Genomic DNA, 20,485 nt, shown 5'->3' with positions numbered 1-20,485 from the left:
GACCAAGCATGCTCCCTCTCAAACATCCCCAAAAAGAGGTTTGCGTAAGAGGGCGCAAACCTGGATCCCATTGCCGTTCCTCTAATTGGATGATACCATTCCCCCTCAAAGAGGAAAAAGTTATTGCTCAATATCAGATCACTCATCAACAGCATTCTTGAGTGCTCTTGTAAAACTAGCACTCCTGCTACTTTAAAAGTGCTTCAAAGCTTGCTGTCCTTGATCATTTTCAATACACGTATATAATCCAACCACATCTAATGTGACAAAACTCATGTTGTGATCCCAGGTCACATCTTGCAGTTTATTCAACACATCCATGGGGTCTCGGATGTATGAGGTAAATTCACCACCAATGGTCAACAAATTCGGAAGAATGTTCAGTTAAACTTCCTATGCTGAAAACAATCTGCCTGCCTGGGGAGGGAGGGGGTTTCTTTAATGATTTGTGAATGTTAGGCAACGTATAAATGAACGTGAATCTAGGGCATGTGTTGTGCTAATATTTAAGTTCCTTATCATCCAACAATCCCAATTCCTTCCAAGTGAAAAGTTTCTCAGTAATCAATTTTCCCACTTCCCTCATGGGGTTAGTCATAGGCTTCCTGTAACAACTATTGTCAATTGCCTTTTGATCTCATTACTATAGTCTGTTCTCTGCATTACAACAATGTTGCCCCCTTTGTCCGCTTCCCTTATCACTATAGTTTGATCACTTCCCAAATCTGATTGCCTTTCTTTCATCCCCAGAAATGTTTCTTCTCTTGCAAGTTTGTCAACAACCTCTGATTCTCTAATCTGTGTAGCTCCTCTGTAGCTTTGTTTACAAAAAGGTCAATAGCTGCAAATTTATTACCCTGAGGCACAAACTTGGAGGGACCGGCAAGACCACTAGTACAACCATAGCCAATTGAACATCCAACATATCAGGCAATTCCTCCACCCCCACATTATCATCCTCTGACAATGACTGAAGCAACTGAACATCTTGCATGTGAGCAATCGTGAGCTCCGATCTTTTTATTACACTTTTTTGAGGTGCATCACATTTGTCAATAGTGGGAAAAAAAGTTTCAATTTCAATCCTCTCACGAACTTAAACAAATCGATTTGGAGATCAGTGAAGTCACATAATGTTTCTGGACAGAAAGAGAACCCCCATTTCAGAACTTTCAATTCAATCTGACTAAACACCCTATCTGATAAATTTATGACCTGTAAGTCACCGTGGTTGTAATAATCTGAATCTACCTCCCACTTTCCCTGCTTTATACGTTGTTCCTGTTCTGACTTCGGGTACCCATTCTGGTATTTTCGATGTTTGCGCTTCCCCCACCTAGTCCTCCCAATACTTTTTTCCTTCCTAACTTCATCTGTTTGATTTCGTCGGAAAAACAAGAGCTAGTAGTGAGTTTAGAACCTGTCAAATTGCTTGGTCCTGGATTGTCATTTGATGAGAGATCGGAACTAGTATAGTTCACTGAACCTAACTCTAATTTGCCCATATTTGGGAGCAGTTTTGGGTTTGTTTACTTCATCATAACTTCTTGCAAAAGTGAAAACCCTCCCCAGGCTGTTGTCCCTCTCTTCCCTTTCCTATCTTACTTAATTTTTTGTCTTTAATTTGAAGCTGTTGTCTATTAATCACTTCCTTGAACATTGTAATTTTTCTCTGTCAAATCCGGTAATTTGATTTCCTTAATCTCTTTTTCTAACTCAACTAATTTTAGTTTCTCAACCTTTCTTTCCACATTTTTGATTAAAATATGCATCATGCAAAAGGAAGAAGAGTGCAGGTTATCCTCCCATTCCTTCAAAAGATCGTCATCAAGGTCGTCAAATGTGGGAAAGATCAGGATCCTCAACCCTCTCGGAATACTCTTATTACACAAGTAATTTTTAAGTGTTATCCCTTACCACCACTTGGATAGCTCCGTTTTAAAAAAAAAAAAAAGATTCTCTAATCATAGAAACTTATTACTTAGACTATTACAAGGGAGATTCCTATTCCCTTCTGTCGGTTTTGTTTTGCTTTGTTGAAATAGATCAGCTGCAAGTTTCTCTCTGTCATCCTCCATGATTGCCAAATATACACAGTAATCCTTTTTAAATTCCTTCTACACCGTGCAGCACCCACCCGTGAAAACAATCTACAATGGCAGTGAGGGCTCAAAACAAGGGCGCATTGGTTTTGAGCCCTCACTGCCATTGTATCTATTTTTGGATTGTGTTCATGATTAGAGAATTTTTTAAAAAAAGACTTAAAAATCACGCGCTCTGACATGAACAATTTGGCCTAATTGCTGTTCCTTTTTTGAAAATATTAGTACACTGTGCAAGCACAAGTTATTGCTAAGGACGCTGACAACCTTCTTGCCCAGAGTTGTGACACTTATTCAAGTTTGCCAATCCATCACTCTACCAGTCCTTTTCACTAACCCTTACCCTTCGATGAGGTTAGGATCCATCGGCTTGACCCTAGTAGGGCGTTGAGCTTTAATATTCACTGTGCAAGGGACCATTGTGTGGATGACCAGCTCCTTTGTAGAGCACGGAAAGTGAAGTCAGTGCATGATAGCACCTTGTTAAGCTGAATAGTCCTCTGCATTAAAATCTGCTATGCTTTGACCACGAAAGGACATTTTGAAGGCCTGCAGGCTTATTTCACCTGAGCAAAGGCTACTATGACTGCATTTACAAGGGGAGTTCCGGTCTTCGACATCTGTTAGGCTTCCACATGGTTTGGCAGACATTCATGAAACCTTAGTGCCTTGACAACCAAATCTGATGGGAGTGCCATTTTGCTTCCTCTATCCTGCAAAACCTTCTGGTCAGAGTCCACTCTACAATCCCTCCAGCTTTGGAGGTACTGCTGTAGGATTAATCCTTAAGGTGAGAGATCTGTGGTTAGAAGCATCCGTCAGCAGAGCAAGGTACTTTCCTTTCATAATGCTCTTCTGGTATATTTTCTTACCAACAGATTTCTCTCAGTACTTCTACTTTCTTGTTCTGTGGGGTGCACTCTTGAACATCATAATGAGGTTCCAAGGTAGATCGCCTGCAGTTTTTTCATAGCACTCTGTGTCAAGCGGCTTGGAAGGAGAAGATTAAGAATCTGACGTCTGTGCAGAATGGTGGAGCTTGCAAGCAACTCTGTCAGTTATGGGATGAAGCAAGTTACTGTGAAGCTTTAAGACGTGACCTATCAGCATACAAGATCATTGCTGCATAAATTCTCCAGATCCCGTATGGTCCTGGGGTTGTTAAGGTGAGAAAGCTGTGGTTAGGTAGAGTTAAAACCAGAATGAGTATTACTGAAGGTATTTAACTTGTTCTGTTGACTTATTAGTGAATTCTTATGCTGTTCTCACTAGGTAAAGTCTCCAGGAGCTTTATGTAGAGCTTGTACATAACTGGTTGCAATATGGACCCCTTAGGGACTCCAGGATGGTCCCAGCAGAACCATGAATAGTAATACAAAGATTAAGAAAAACACTGTACAGAACATTGTGGAGTATTTCACGTTTTTATTTTCAGTTAATCATTGCTACTTGTGTCAGCTTATAAGTGATTGATGTTTGGTGCTACAGGGGTGGTAGGATTAGGTTGTCACGGAACTCGCTGACCTATTAACTTGGCCTTAGTATAGTGAACAAGAGCTTTAATAGGTACTTTTAAAAAATTATTATTTAAAGAAAGAGTCTTCGAGGGGCAGACACCGTGAAAAAGATGACATCAAAATTACTAAAGAGAGAACGCCAGAAAGTGAAGAAGAAAATGCTGACTGGGAAACTCCACGAGATGGTGAGTGTAAAAGTATTTTGCACTTATGTTTGGTGAATATTCTCCTATGGGCATGGCCTGACAATGGTTTGCTCTCTTTGTGCTATGTTTTTAAGGGTTTCTTCGCAGACCAGATTCTGCTGGGGTTTGTAAGCTATAGGTGGCATGAGGATATCTTATGTATTGTTGTCAATATTAAATGCCTTAAAAATCAACTGGTTGGTGAAGTCATCGACACATGTCGAGCTCAAGCCTTTGGTACAGTGTCACTTAACTCAACAATCCTCATGAAGGACAGAGAGTAACAATACTATTTTGAAAGTTTCTATGTGCAAGGCTGTACCAATCAATAGAGCGCGGTTACTCACCCGTGAGGGTCTCAAAGCACGGGGGGGGGGGGGGGGGGGTAAGCTGCTGAACCATCTGGGCGCTGTGGTTCAGCCGAAGAGCCAGGTCTTGAGATCCTTCTGGTCGCTGGGGTTCAGCCGAAGAGCCAGGTCTTGAGATCGTTTCGGAATTGGGGCAGCGACTGAGATTGCCTGAGGTGGCGTGGCAGGGTATTCCAGGTATTGGCCGTGAGGTTGGAGAAGGATCTTTCTCCGGCTCTGGTCTTGTGGATCCGTTGGACGGCAGCCAGGGCCAGTTGAGTGGAGCGAAGGTGTCTGGTGGGTACGTGGAATCCGAGGCGGAGGTTCTGATTTACTGGTCCTGCGTCGTGGAGGGCTTTGTAGGCATGTGTGAGGAGCTTGAAGGTGATTCTTTTGTTGATTAGGAGCCAGTGGAGTTCTCAAAGGTGTTCGGTGATGTGGCTGCGGCAGGGGATGGTGAGGACCAGTCTGGCTGTGGCATTTTAAACGTTCTGTAGTTTTGTGAGGAGTTTCTGGGTGACACCAGCGTAGAGTGCTTTACCGTAGTAGAGTGTGCTAGTGATGAGTGCATTGGTGACCATCTTTCTGCATTCGGTGGGGATCCATCTGAATCTCTTTTGAAGCAGGCGGAGAGTGTGGTCCGTGGGTTCGTTGGTGAGCGAGAGAATCAGCTGGGTGTTGTCGCAATTAGCAGAGAATGTTGAGTCTGGTTCCTGACGATGGCAGTGAGGGAATCTATGTAGACATTGAAGCGGGTGGGGCTCAAGGTGGAGACCTGGGGCACTCCGCTGCTGATCTCTGTGGGTTCGGAGAGGAACTGAGGTAGTCTGACTTGCTGTGCTCAGCCGGTGAGGAAGGGGTGGATCCAGTCCAGTGCCTTGTCGCGAATACCAGTGTCGTGGAGTCTCGTGATTAGGGTGCAGTGAGAGATGGTATCGAAGGTGGCTGAGATGTCCAGCAGGATGAGGGCTGCAGTTTCGCTCTGGTCGAGGAGGGAAAGAATGTAGTCGGTGGTGGCTAGGTGTGTGGTGTCGATGCTTTGGTTGCTTCGGAAGCCAAACTTGGAGATGTCCAGGACGTGGTTCACTTCCATGAACTCAGAGTTGGGCGTTTATGGCCTTCTCGATGACCTTGGCTGGGAAGGTGAGCAAGGAGATCGGTCTGAAGTTCTTGATGCCTGTTGGGTCGGCAGATGGCTTCTTGAGCAGGGGGTTGATCTCTGCGTATTTCCAGTCGTCTGGGAAGGTGGCAGTCTCGATGGAGCAGTTGATGGTTTGGTAAAGCTCTGGGGTTATAGAGGGGGCTACTCTCTGGAAGATGTGGTGCCTGCAAGGGTCCGAGGGGGCTCCGGAGCAGATGCTCTTCATGGTCTTGAGTGTGTCGTCTGTGGTGAGCGGGGTCCAGTTGAGCAGGATTTGTTGGGTGCGGTAGTGTCGGGCATGGTGGGAGGGTCTTGGGTGTTGAAACGGTCGTAGATCTGCCTGATCTTGTGGTGGAAAAAGGTGCTGAGTTTGTTGCAGATGTATTGGGAGGGTAAGACCATTGGTGTAAACTTTTTGTTTTTAACAGTCTTTGGTTTGGTTAATGTGCAGTTAATCTTTGAAATATGTTGATCTATGTTCTTGAGGGACCCTTGTTGTCTTTTGGGGTCTCAAGGGTACTGAATGATTGCTGCTGTCTGTGTGGACAGGAAGAGAGGAATTGAGCGGGAGCGCAACACGTGCCCCCATGTCATTTCTGCAGAGTCCCTGGCCTGCATTTGCTAGGTCTGTGTACAGGCCTAGGGCTCATGCTCTCTCATGCCAGCAAACCAGGGAATATGCTAGTGAAGTCAGTTGAAGTGAATCTGAACCAATGTTTGAGAATTCTAAGTGATTGTAAAAAGAGGGATGCAACCGACAAACCTTGATATGAATGAATGGGAATTGGAGCTTTATGTGGACTTTGTCTCATCCCATGACAGGGAAATTCCAAGTACTTTATGACCTTGTAAATAAATGTAGATATTGTTAAATACACAAAGAATTGTTGATCCATATTTTTAACCTATCAATAAGGGTGTCATAATTTTTTTTTATTTAAAAAGTTTCACTAATCTAAAAAATGTAAAACATTAGTTTAATTATGGTATGTTGATGTGAATATAATGTCTTCATAATTACATAAAAGCCATTGAAGTAGTAGTGCTATCAGTTTAAAATGTTTTAGTGCTTTCATTGTCGTGGGCATCAACGTTATGCATTCAGTGTAAAAGGAGAGCACTGTATCTGCATCTGGTGAGCTCTGTCTCCTTTGCCCTTGCCCCCTCTCCTGTATTAAGGATTTCCAATCTATGTGGAGAAAGGATTTTGGGCTGGTTTTTTAAGATTGGAATAAATGGCTCCCCATTGTAGCTTTAGTTGCCTTGGGTCTTTTGCCACGTTTATTGATAAGTCCTCTCCACTACCAATAGCTGCTTGGTTAAGGATGTTTATACACACTGATTGAGACACTTTCAAGTTGAGCATGTGTGAGTGGTAATCTCTTTGGTGTGATTGTGCTTGCCTTCATCTATTTTTGGAAACCACTCTCTGCTCAAACCTCAGATGGAATGGGTACTGTGTGTTATTTAAGGGGTCAATCTTAATAAGTTAGCTAAATGTAATAAACTAAGTAACTTGTTCTGTTTAGTGGCCTCTTGTTTCACATTTTGTTTTTTAGGGATTTCTTTGCAACTTTAAAAATAATATTGGTTATGGTTGGGCACCTTTTTCTTTTAATGCCAGCATGATAGGGTTTAGTTTGTTTGTGGTAGTTGAAGTTTCAGAAACCTAAATCACATCATAAGTTTTATAACCAGTCTTCATGAAAAACAGTGTAATTCAGCTACACCCCTTTTAGTTTATTTAATGCGCTTTCATTAAAAAATAATTGGTAATATTTTATACTTTGAATTGAAGACTCTGACAATGGGGATGTCAACTACGATTATGACCATGAATTGTCATTGGAGCTGAAGCGTCAGAAGATCCAGAGAGAACTAATGAAGCTTGAACAGGAGAATATGGAGAAGAGGGAGGAGATTATCATCAATAAAGAGGTTAGTGAATTAGTTTAGTTGTCTATGTAGGCTCTTCATTTGAACAAAACATTGACCTTGCTTTAATGCCCATTGTTGATAACTGTACTCAATGTATGCACTAGCTGCCCACGTGAGGTTAATGTTGAGAGATTACCTTTTGAGTATCATAGACTCCCTGCTCTTGGAGGCATGATTTCAAAGAAGTAGGTATCCTTTCTTTGTTCACTATGGTTCCCATCCTTGTCAAGGATCCATCCACTTGAAAACATTTTGGACATAGTTTGGGTTCTCTTATCCTATTAGTTTCGTAACAGTGTGTTAATCTTATTTTCCCCATAATTAAAAAGCATCTATCTGTCAAATTAGGTCTGTTTGATTACAATTAGTCACACTTTTTTCAGTTGGTGAACGGATCAGCACATCCGTCATAGTAATTAAAGTGAAAGATATGTGCAGATGTTGCTACTCCTAGCTAAATGTTGCCCTTTTTAGGTCTCGCCTGAGCCAGCGCATGCACGGCTCAGAGAGACATTTAGTATATGGGTTTCCAAAGTGCTACCAGACTTCGCTGGCCTAACGCTTGCGTTCACGCGAGTAGCTGCCAATCACTGCTGCGCGCGCACCACTCGCTTGCTTACCACACAGCGCGTCCCGTCCTCGTGATCACTTTCGCTTTGATCGCGATTGGGATTACTTTCGCGTTCGCGGCCGTTACTTTTACGGCCGCGCGGCCAGTGCTTGTTATCTGTATTTGCAATGGCTGAGTGCTGGAATGCAGTTGGGTCACTTGGCATAGTGAGGCGTGTTCAGCATAGCCTGCAGCAAAGGCAGCCTAACCAGCCAGCATGATCACTATCCCACAGCCTACCAGCCAGAGGCTCATCTGCGACCTGAAAACCCAAACGGTTCTCTTTCAGCTGCAAGGGGTCACTCCCAGATATAGCATCGTGTGGGAAAAGTGCAACTCAAAAGACATTTGGATCTGACTTATTTTGAGTATTTATAGTGCATTAAGAGTATTGCTTAGACGTTTCTTGTTCATCAGTTGGCTTTAGCGCAAGATGTTTAGGGATCATGTTGGAACCAAGAACATTTTTACGCAAGTCTAGAATGGCGCCATGTTTGATGCAACAGATCCTCTTACAGCTCGCTATGCGTCCTGTCAAACTGCTCTTTAATGGAGTGTGTTTTCCCTTCACCGATTCTTGCAGATGCCTGTTTAAAAAATAAAGCAGCCTGTAAGCGTAAGCTAAACCAGTTGTAGCATGTCTGCTGCAGAAGTCCTTATACAGCCTTCATAATTCTAGAATCACCGTTTTATCCTCCCGAGGTCGATAATGCGATCTGTTGAATTGGGTAATACCAGCACCCGTAATTCAGTGTCAATAGGCACTTTCATTTGCCTGAGCATTGTGTAAATTACTAATCCATAGTTATCTTTCGCATTAGTTATTAATGAGACCTCGATGTCGTCTTCATGAGGTCCGGCCACCCGCAGGCGCAATTTAGATGGGTATTTTCTGCCCCAAACAATAAATAAATAAAAAGCTGCACAGTTGTAAACCTGAGCATTTGAATTTGCCTATAAAATTACATTTTAAAACAAAGACTTACAAAATGGCCACAGGATGGCAGGTATTGGATAATTTATGTATTAATGTCCAAGCGATGATAGGGTTTTGATGATGCAGGGTCGCGAATAATCCTCACTCATATTTACTGGAGGGCTTTGAGACCCAATAAATGCATGCGTAGACATTTTTGTCACTAGGAAAGAAGCTAAAAGAGACTTCAACATAACTGAAAATAACCTTGTCTTTGGAAAGTTGTTGTTCTGACTTGTGGGATCCCTACTGCAGGAAATGATTTTTAATCAAGAAAAGGGGGTGAGGTATAATTTGCTTTATAATATGGTAAAGGTTGTGAACGTGAACAAATAAAACCCGATTTCTGTTTTTCTTTTTCATTTGGACTACACTTTCTGTGAAAGAAACCTGAACCCTTTTCTGACCACGAACCCTGGCGGATACTATTCAAATGCTCTGAATTGAATTTGATATTCTGCACACAGTTGAAAAAAATAGAGGGAACATTTATCACATGTGAACATGGAAGCCATTTTAAGTACATGTGCTCGACACTGGTAAAAATGAGTTCCCTAGCTACACATGATGGCTTCACTGAAATCTATGGTGTTGGATATCAAGCACCTTGTATTAATAAACCCACACTTATTCCAGAGGCCTTAACGTCTGCAGGGTCCAGACTGACCTCAATTGGTAGTTGCAATGCAGCCACCTCAATATAGTTTACAGGTACAAGGCTCTTCTATAGTCTGATTTAACATTCTGAAAGCGATTGTGTTATGGGCTCCTCCTCAAAAGTTGGATATATCCATCAAAATTGTGATAATAAAGAAGCTACTCATGCTGGATAACTGTTTATGCTAGCTAATCAATGCTCCTTTCGAAGAGCACCTGATGGTTTAATGATTGGCGACACTTGCTTCATCTGGTGTTTGGGCTGCAATTAACAGATAAACTATCTGGTAGATTCTGCCTAACATTTAAATGGTTGAAGTTCAGCAACATGCGTGCATTTTTTAAAGTATTATGTAGACTCTTTGTAACCTTTTTTGAACTTATTTGAAAAAGCATCTAGACCATCCCATATGTGATTTTAATAATACGTTTTTAACCCCATTGTGCCTTTAAGACTTGGGCGTCTGCAAGTAGCTTTACTAAGATGTTTACTAATTGGTAAAACTGCAGGTTTCTTTTTCCATGTATATGTCTATGTACCTGTGCATATGTATAGATAAGTATTTGTGGACCTAAATGGAGAGCAACATAAGCTTGTAGGTTCAGTATGGAGAATCTCTTGGACAAGAAGGCAACCTTTTGTTAAAATCTAAGTGGTTTCTTGAACTCTTTTATTTAGATATCCCCTGAGGTTTTAAGGTCGAAGAGAACACCGTCACCTTCACCAAGAAAAACTAGCAAGTCGCCTAAAAGGAAACTGAGCCCTAAAGCATCCTCCAGCAAAAAAGAGAAGAAGGCATCTTTAGTGTCTTCACCACTCTCTGATCACCAGAGGTCAGTCTGCACTACTGAAAATATAAATGTGAATCTGCTCCGTTTATTCGTTGTTTTTGTTTCTCCACAGTGATTCAATTTCACATGTTTATTTGAAATGATCTTTTCTTCTGTTTATTTGTGGAGTTTTCGAAATAGCATCATCAATGTGTCCCCTGTGACTACAACGCTCTGTCTCGGTCTGCTGAGAAGGGGCAAAAGAGAATGATGAGCCTCGGCCTCCTGCAAAGAATAACTTAGGGGGTGTCAAATCACTGCCTTTTTTTTTTCTGAGACCACCCCAGCACCTTGCTGTGTGCCTCTGAGGAAGCGGTAAAGTACCTTTCAGAGTTATTAGTCTTTTATTCAGCATGGAAACACTCAGACGCCAAGGACGCCATCTTCACTGATATGGTTTTCAAGGGCACCCTCAATATTCTTTTAGTGCTTGCTGTCCAGGTCCTTTCAGGCACCACAACACTTATTCTTGAGCCGTTCAGTCCGAAAGTCCTTGAGTTCAACAATCAGTATAAGTCAAAATGCTTACCTTTGAGAACCCAAGATCTGACATCTTGCCAACTTCTTCAGTCTCTCCAGAAAATACTCAGGAGACTTCCTTTGAGAGAGATACCATGGGTTTCCACCAACGTCTGGTCACATCCTTGAAGGAAATCCCTTATTAGAGGTGTGCTGGTGAAAGCCAATTGGTCTCGACTACCCTGTGTCAGAGTAACTGATTTTGAATCTGATAGGGAAGACCTAGAGTCTTTTCCCCTGCGAATGAAGAGCTATGCCTTCCCAAAAGTCTGCTCTACCAAATATTGCTTCATATGTCGATGTAACCAGAAAAGCTGCAAAAATATTTTTCTGCTAAACCAGCATTTGATCTTTCGTATATTCACATGCTTGAATCATTCCCCGACGTCCAGCTGGGAGGGTCAGTAACTTTAAATAGCAGTAAACCGTGTTAAAATTGCCTTCAGCCTCAACAGCAGTATTTGTTTAGTAGCACATCCACTTCATTTGAAGCAACCTGAATTTGCCAATAAGGTGGAGGAGCCAAGCTCTCCTGCTCCACCCTACAGGCCACAATAGCTCAGATTTCTAGTGCACGTTGTGTGAGAGACCCTGAGAAGATCTCTGTTCTGATGTGCCCTGATGCCTAGTCTACCCCATCTTTAGCTTTGAGTTTGCTGTAAGCTGTTTTTGGATTAATTTTCTGGCACTTTGCTTTTTCTGGACCAAGGAGAGCTTTTCTCTCTCACCAACTGTCCTCATGAATAACCAAGAAAACAATTATCTTTAAATCCTTCTCTGCTTGTAACCACAAGAATATATACATTGATAACCCATATGAGCAATGTATTTCCTGACTTTATCTAGCGCACAATGCTTTATGCTTTAATATTCATAGAACCTTTCCTTCAAAGTCCCTAAAGGATAAAGAGCCGGGTTCGGACCTCTTACGTAATAGAAAGGAAAAAGATGCCTCCTTCTAGTTTTTGGTACACCAGTCACTTATTCACCAATTTAAGTGACAGCAAGTCTTCCACCCAAATACTGGGTTTGGTTCTGAGTTGGAAGGGGATCTGAATGACCAGTATTTCTCTGAGGCTACTTATATTCCTATGCAGTAAAAATGTCCATTACATACTGGAGTTTGAGGGAGATGCCTTTGATAATTAGGAGGCTTACCAGGAGTACAACTATCAACCACAAACTTTCATAGCTGATTAACCTCCTCAGCCCTATACTCCTCGTTGCGGCTATACAGGCTGAGGTTTTGCTGGTGCCTGTTTCATTTTTGTCAACCTTATAACAGATAATCAACACCTTTCAAATTCTGCTCTCTCAGCAGCCTGCTGGACAGTCTGTCTGCTCCACATCCGCTACCACGTCCACTACCATCACTGCCTACGCCACCTCCAACCCTTTCACCTCCAGCAGACAAGCCTGTAAAAACAGTTGTACCCACACTGGTGCCACCATCTCCTGAGGATATGGCAGACTAGGATTTACCTGTTTCAGTATATTCTGACTTTGAAGAAGTCGACAAATAGGACCGTGGGGCATCGGGTGCAGGGGTGCCTTTTAGGGTCGGATCTTCTTACCAGCTCCTGGTCGCGGTTGGGGGGACCTCCCGGTTTGAGGCTGCAGGTGTAGGCTTGAGGCAGGTCAGAGTTCATCGGATCTCTGGTCAGGGTCGCCGGGGAGACCTCCTCTTGGTGTTGGGGCAGTCAAACTCGGGCTGTGGGCGTCTGGTGCAGAGTGGTGCAGACTCATGGACTTTGCCGGACCTGGAGTCTGTTGGTGAACAAATCTGGTGTTCACGGGAGACCTAGTCTTTTCTTTTGAAGGCAGGGCAGGTCCTCGGGGTTCTTGAGGCTGCTGGCTGCAGGACACACCGGATGTTTTGCTTCTGCAGGTTCGAGGTGGGGACAGGCCAGTAGGGCTGGGCTTAAGTCAGTGGGCGTCGTCCTCTTGTTGGCTTCGGCACGGCTGTTCGGTCCTTCTTTTCTTCAGTTTTTATGTCTGAAGAAGCATGGTTCAGGGTTGCCCCTAAATACTAGATTTAGGGGTGTTACAGGTAGGTAAAAGGTTAGGACCAGTGGATACACCCCCTATTATGCCACCCTCCAGTGGGAGGGGGCATAAGCCTCACCCTGGTTGGCTGGGTCCCCCATCAGCAAGACCGCGGGGACTGAGAGTTGTGCTTCACCTCACCTCCTCCACCTGAGGGGTGGAGTTGGCACTTGGTTTTCCTGCTGGTTCTCCCACCCAAACTGGGGGTCAGAACCAGTGGGGACCAGTTGCTGAAGGCAGCAAATGTCCTGGGGAAGCTCACAAAGGCAACAAGCCTTTGAAGCTTCCCCTTCAGGGACCCTACCCGTCCTGGGGGAGGAAGCTTGACACCTCGCCTCAGGATGTGCATTGTTTCAGGCCCCCGAGAGCAGCAGGCTCTCAACCCAGGGTCCAGAAACATATCTGGTAGTGGCAGCTGAAAGCATCCAAAAAAACAATAGAGAGAGTGAGGGTAATGAGGATTCCGCACCCCCGGTCTGGATATGAGTATAAAACAAAGGAGGGAGAGAGATGCAGTCAAAAAAGATTCAATCGAAAAGAAGGGGGAGAGATAAAGGAATAATTCAGGGCAAAAGAATTTCCTATTTGGAAAAAGACCCATCACTCACTAACCTGGTTGGTGACATGCTTCATCATCTGGGTCCCACCCTGACTGACGAATGCCGTCCGGGTGTGCTTCGACGCCTGGAATTCCAGCGGAGCGGGTTTTCGTGTGTGTAGGTGAGTGAAAACATGAATGATGAAAAATAAAAGTGATATATTAAAAGTGTCAGCGGTGTGCTTCCTAATAATTTAATATGAAGCCACTTGGCATGATTAAAACCTGTGAATAGATATCGTAACTGGTATTAATGGCCAGTGATATCAGTGTTGGTATGTGTGTGTGTGTTAAACATGTTTCAACCTTTCTAGTAATTCTTAGGTTTTCTTCAGGACCAGGAATTTGAGGAACGGGGGGTCTGCACTCGCTAAGGTGCACCCACACCCTGAACCTCTGTGTACTACACCTTTATTAGAGAGTAGTTTGTTGTGCCTTCAAGCCGTTCTTGAAGGATGATTCGGATCTGTAAAAGTAAAATCCAAAAATAGAAACTTTCTATTGAAATTATTCCCATTAACTCTCCACGTTCACTTATTATGGTAAGCGACATGCAATGTGAGTTGTTGCATGCAATCTATTGTGGGTTGTTGAGTGTGGTTTTTGCATGTCTCAATCCATGTGTAGGGCATGCATTGTTGATTTGGCGAAAATAATTATTATTAATGTTCTCGCATCACGTGCATTAGTTGTGCCTGTCTGTTGGCAATACAAGAAGGGCATACGTGATGATTCACACTGCTATCAAACATTTCTAGTGCAGTGCGCGTATATTTGTAAAAGTTTAGACAGAGACAAACAAATAAAGAGCGCTCAAGGACTCACGTTAAAAAGGCTAAATATAAAGCCTCATGGTTCCTGTGGGGAGCGTGGGCTCTGAACCATTGCTGTGATAGAAAAGGAAACATTTTCAGCTTGATTTGTCTTACCTTGATCTTGTAAGGCCCTTCTATAGTTGGAGTAGGGATACACTTACGTTCTCTCACCGGTACGCCCGTTTACACACCTACTTCGGGGTCCCACAGTTACCGAATGCTAGCGCCGTGTCTATCACGGTCGGTATTTAAGAGAAAATGCTTCTGCCCTTGTGACTTGGGGTGTGGTTTAATTGGGTCATAGGGATCAAGCTAAAATTCTGTATTTTGTGAAAAGTGATAAGGGTTCTGCAATAAAGAGGTGTTTATTTGCAGATGTTTGCTGAGTCATAGGGCTCAGCTTAAAATTCAGTAACCCGTGTAAATAATAAGGGTTCTGCAGTAAAGAGGTATATTGCAGAGAAAAGGTAACCATGGATTCTGATTGAAACCTTGGTGTGTGTTATAACAATAAACTGAGAAGGAGAGATAACCGAGACCAAATTCATCTACTAAGTACTGAGTTCAATGGTATATTGTCGTTCAGCTCTGTTATGTGGGTTGACAGACGGTACACCCATCTTTGTTCCTTTTCAAAGAGTGTATTCTGACTTTCGACAGATTCAATAACAGTCCAAATCATATCATTTGGAGTGTGGTTATTGCTGATGAAATGTTCAGTCAATTTAGTAGTCGCTCTCTTGCATCGGATAGTACTACGATGCTCTGTTATGCGTTGTTTAACTCTACGAGTGGTCATGCCTACATAACGTAGATTACAGGGGCATGTTATGAGGTAGACTACATTGCAACTGTTGCAATTGGTATGGTTTTTTTGTGTCCAGATCTTGTTGTTTTCCAGTGTCAGTGTTTTGGTGTGTGTAGTGAGGTGACATACTGAGCAGTTCCCACAGGGATAGTGACCTGTAACTTTCGGTAGTCCCCAAAAGGTCAGGACTGTGGCTGCATCAACTGCAGTGATTTTCTTCGGTCGAGTGTTAACCAGTGAGTCCTTTAGACTTCTTGCTCGTTTGTTTGAGAATAAAGGCTTCTCCCATTGCAGATTGCCAGTGTTTAGGATTGACCATCTTTTTCTGATGGTGTTCGTCACCTGATTCGACATAATATTATAGGTTGTCACACAGGTGAGAGGTGGTTTCTGTGTAGGTCTACTGGTTTCTACTAATAGGGCATCTCGGGGTTGGTTTCTCGCCCGTTTTTGGCCCTTGTCCAAGATATGCTGAGGGTAACCTCTTTCTGCTCCCTGCTGACGAGAGGCAACTACCTCGAAACACGTGTCCAGGGATGGCTAACGCAACACATACTGTTCTTTTTACACATCGTGGCATAGGCGTACCCGCCGTCGCCACTACATTTACCACAGTCCTTTGGGGCAACTTGCTGGTGTGACGAGCAGTGTGCGACCAACTTTTGCATGGTTTCTACTAATAGGGCATCTCGGGGTTGGTTTCTCGCCCGTTTTTGGCCCTTGTCCAAGATATGCTGAGGGTAACCTCTTTCTGAAAGCTTTTTGGAGAGAGAAGAGGCCTGTGTTTTGTAGTATGTCAGTTTGCTACAGTTCCTTCTTAATCGAAGGAACTGGCCATAGGGTAGATTTTCTTTTAGTGCTCTCGGGTGAAAGCGATCATATTGTAGTAGATTGTTTTTGGATGTTGGCTTGGTATAAGTTTTTGTTTCAAGTTTGGTGTTTTCATTGTGGATATCCACATCTAAAAATATCATAGTGGTTTTATCAATGCTGTGTGTAAATTTTAGATGGGGGTCACAGGTGTTGAGCCAAAAGATGAAATCTTGATTGGGCCTTGCCAGATTGCCAGTACATCATCTATATACCTTCGCCAAAGTTTGAGGCAGTCTACGCGGCAACCCCACACACTCACCTACTCCCTGCTGACGAGAGGCAACTACCTCGAAACACGTGTCCAGGGATGGCTAATGCGACACTTACTTTCTTCGAACACTTTTGGCACAGGCGTAATCGCCGTCGCCACTACATGGACCACAGTTCCTTGGGGTAACCTGCTGGTAGGACGAGCAGAGTGCGGCCAATCAGATTTAAAGTTTGAGGTACTTGGAGAAGGGTCTGTTAGCCCCGAGAATAAATTGTTCCTCAAAATCAAAAACATAGAGGCCCGCTACACTAGGAGCAAAAATGCTCCCCATAGATGTACCTCCTGTTTGGAGGTAAAGTCGACCTTCAAATTCAAAGTAATTCTTCATTAGGGCGAGTTCTGCGCATTTGAGGACAAAATCTCCTGGGACATTATGGTCCCAAGTGGCGTTCTCCAGGGCTTTTGCTAAGACTGCCAATGTAGCCTCTTGAGGGATATTACTGGCAGCTGAAAGCAGCCGCTCAGCCTGGACACTAGTGGTAGATCGTTTTTCAGGGGGCATCTTTAAGATGCCCTCTGTGTGCATTTTTCATTAAATCCCACAATGGCATCAGTGTGGGTTTATTGTGCTGAGAAGTTTGATACCAAACATCTCAGTTTTCAGAGTAGCCATTATGGTACTGTGGAGTTCGGAATGACAAACTCCCAGCACCATGTACTCTTAATGGCAGCACTGCACTTACAATGTCTAAGAATGGACTTAGACACTGTAGGGGTACAGGGCTGATGCCCCTGTACCCTCACCACTGGTATAGTGCACCCAGCTTAGGGGTGGCTGATCTATGCCAGGACAGTGGGTTGTAGCCATGGCACACAAGGATGTGTGCCATGTCGACTCTTCACTTTGTTCTGCACCAAAACACGCAGCCTGCAAAGGCAGTGTGTGAGTGTAAAGATGCAGGGCGTCTAAGGGTGGCACAATAAGTGCTGCAACTCGTAACTGATTTACCTGGTCATAGTGCCCTGGGTACCTGTGGTACCATTTCCCAGGTACTGACTTGTGGCCAGAGATGCCAATTGGGTTTTGTTTTCAATGCAGTTTTAGGGAAAGAACATAGGTCCTGGGTACCTGATTGGCAGGAGCCTAGGGCACACTCGGTCAAAGCTCATCAGCAGTTCAGCAAAAAGTGGGGGCAACCATGCAGAGAAGGCACTTTCTTACACTCCCTAATTAAGTACGTTTTTAATTAAAAATACTTTTCACTTTGAAAAGTCAACACTTTTCAACGCAGTCCAATGTTATCCAATGGGAAAAACAATATCCGGGTGCAGAGGTCAAAATCCATTTACATGGAGACTGGGAGTGCTTGGAGCCACGATGCTTGCAAGTAAGAGGAAGAGTTGCATGGGCCATGCTTTGGGTGTTAGGACCAGCACAGGGGGGACAAACGTACACCACCAGTGGCACAGGTGCGGCAGGTGCAGGATGCAAACCGTGTCGGGCGCCTAGTTCAATCCTATGGAGTTTCTTCTTCTTGGAAACAGGCTGCAGGGGTCCAGGCAGAACAGCAGCGAGAGCACAGTTAAGTTGAGATGTTGAGGGTCACAGAGGCACCGCTGGTCGAACCACCAAAGTTAGTGGGCTGTGGTTCAGGGGTGCCTTTAGACGTCAGAAATCTTTTTACCGGGGTTGCGGTGGGGGGACCCTTCAGATTTACTTTGCAGGCGCCGTTGTGGGGGTCAGGGGAGGTTGGCTAACACTGGATTTGGAGGCCTGGTTGCTGCGGAGTCTTCAATGGGCAGTTAGACCACTCAGACTCTGGCCGTGGGCGTCTTGTGCAGAGTGGGCACGAGCCACGGATCTGTCTGGATCCGGAGTCTTTGTAGTTTCTTCTAGACGGGTTCGCTGTCCACGGGAGATTGGGGTCTTTGTTGAAGGCAGCAGTCCTCCCAGGTCTTTCAGAGGTTGCTGGCTGCAAGGCAGGACACAGTTTCGTCGAAGCTGGAGACAGACCTGTAAGGCTGGGGCCAAGGCAGTCATCGTCCTCAGTCTTCTTGGCATGCTCGTCGTCTTTGTTCGTAAGTCGTCGCAGATCTTGTTTCTAGGTCTGTGGTAGCTACCTAAATTCTAACTTTAAGAGGTGTTTTAGGGAGTAGTAGTTAGGGCTAATGGGCACCTTACCTGGGGTGACTACACCCACTATTATGCCACCTTTCTGTGGGACAGGGTGTAGGCCTAGCCCTGATTGGAAGAGTCCCCTCATCTTCAAGCTGGGCGGACTGAAAATTGTGCTTATCTTTGCCTCCTCCACCTGAGGGGTGGAATTGGCAAAGGTGGGAACACCTGGTAGTCTTTCTGAGTTTCCCATCAGGTTTTCCCGCCCAAAGTGGGGGTGTAACTGGGGTGTGCTATCTGCTGCTAGAATCAGAGGCTGGGGGTTGCATTTCAGGGGCGACTAGTCTTTGAAGATTCCCCTTCGAGCACTAGCATCTCAGTGGAGATTGCCTGAAGTTTCCTAAATGTGCCTTCTGATTTTCCAATAAGACTCATGAGCACTACAGTCCTTTATTCCCGATTCGTTCTCTGACCAATTATTCATCTGATCGACATCTAGCTGCAGATTCCTTACCTTTGAACTTCCTAGGTGACAGACTGGATCCGGAAGATTTTTCTTGTGCAGTACCCCTGAGCGCCGATAGGTGGCGTCGGTCGACTCCACGGGACACCTTTGGCGTAGTCTCCCTCATCGTGACATCCACATAGTCTCAGTCATTGTTACGACCACTTTGTCTCTATAGTCGCCACCTCTGTGCTGGTGTCAGTTCTTTTCTGTACGCGCCAGCATAGATCTGTTGAAGAGAGCTACCCCCTGTTATTCCTTGACAGACTTTTTTTTACTTTTTGTCAGTGTTTACATTGGTGTGTAGGTAATCCATCATGTCCAAAAAGACCTTGGGATTCAAACTGTGGTGCCTGTCACTGTGTCATGTCGGTCACAGCTCCCCACCTCGTGTACCCTTGGTGCCTGGAGTCTGACCACGGCCCAAAGGCGTGCTCCACCTTCCGGGCCATGGCTCCAAAAGCTTAGAGGGAGCATTCCCTAAAGCTGCTTGCCGCCTGGCGTCTGGCACCTCAGAGGTTTCGTTCTCGGTTGAGAGGAAGGTCCGAGCACTTTGGGGGCTCCAAGTCGTCATTCTCCTATTCATGGTCCTTGAAGGGGTCGGGTAAGAAGCACCACAAAAACACAAGAAGTCAAAGCGTTCTTTGACTTCACCCCGACCGTCACCCGGCTCAACAGAAGAATCATGACATTCGCGGCCTCGTTCCACGGGGCGTGTGCCTGGGTCGCGGCCTCGCTTCCTCCCTTTCCGGGAGTGACTGTGTGCAGCTGAAAGAAATTTATGACGCCATGTGTGCCGTATTTGGGTGACCTGACCCTGCTTGGGGCTCCATCGGGCCCCACGGGCTCAGCGGAAGGAGTTCTGTTGAGTTCTGCGCTCTCTGCTCCAGACCGGGTGCCCGTGGCTTCTCGTGGATCTGTTCCAGGATCCAGACCAGCGCTGGTTGTACCTCCTTGACATTTCCTACTGCCACGCCAGACTGCTAGACTTTCAACGTCGCTGGCACCCATTGGCTGCATCAGCCCCTTTCTCATCCCCGATGACACGGATCAAGCAGAGGCCTCTGACTTTGTCGCATCTTCAGCCTTATTTAGAGGGACTAAGATTGGAGGAAGACTGGGAGGGGACATAGGACCGCTTTGTTCTGAAGAAATGGACTGGTATGAGGAATTGGGTAATGCCAGTGGCTTGGATACCTCTCCATAGCCTGACATGCTTTCTCCTCCTAACCTGGCTACTTAGGAGGGAGCTTCCTTTGCTATGGTGGTACATAAAGCTGCGGAGGTCTTGGACCTACAGCTTCCTACTGTGGCAGTCAAGACTAATGTCATAACGAAGGTCCTGCAGCCTGGCATCTCCATCTCAGAACCCTTGGTGCCATTAAATGAGGCCTTGACTAATTTTCTCCTGGCTCCTGGTCCAAGCCCAGCACAGGGGCTCCTGTTAATAGAACAATCGCTGCCGACATTGCCCTGTACCGGGCGACCCAGCTTTCTTCTCATCTCAATCGACCTTCAAGACCGGAGGGTAAAAACTCTCTTAATGGAAGTCTGGGCTTTATCTAAAAAATTTAAGTTTACCACAAACTTGCCAAGCTCTCGGTTGAACGGGGCCTCAAAAATCCTCCCTTGAACAATTGGGCCTGCCTCTGAGGTGCCGAAGTCCCCCAACTTGCGGTCGATCTTAATG

At 44.9% G+C, this 20,485-nt stretch overlaps 1 protein-coding gene across 1 annotated transcript in view; it reads left to right on the top strand.

Annotated features, from left to right (window-relative positions):
• Nucleotides 1-20,485, top strand: part of ZC3H13 (zinc finger CCCH-type containing 13) — a 362,285-nt gene that overhangs the window by 121,241 nt on the left and 220,559 nt on the right. The window contains 3 exon segments of the mRNA XM_085621836.1: nucleotides 3,696-3,804; nucleotides 7,091-7,230; nucleotides 10,153-10,307. Of these exon segments, the coding sequence (XP_085477962.1) occupies nucleotides 3,696-3,804; nucleotides 7,091-7,230; nucleotides 10,153-10,307 (404 nt within the window).

Source organism: Triturus cristatus, chromosome 8, assembly GCF_964204655.1.
Source record: "Triturus cristatus chromosome 8, aTriCri1.1, whole genome shotgun sequence".
In the NCBI taxonomy this organism is placed as follows: domain Eukaryota; kingdom Metazoa; phylum Chordata; class Amphibia; order Caudata; family Salamandridae; genus Triturus; species Triturus cristatus.
The sequence above is the reverse complement of the archived record's forward strand: the minus strand, read 5'-3'. Positions and strand labels throughout refer to the sequence as shown.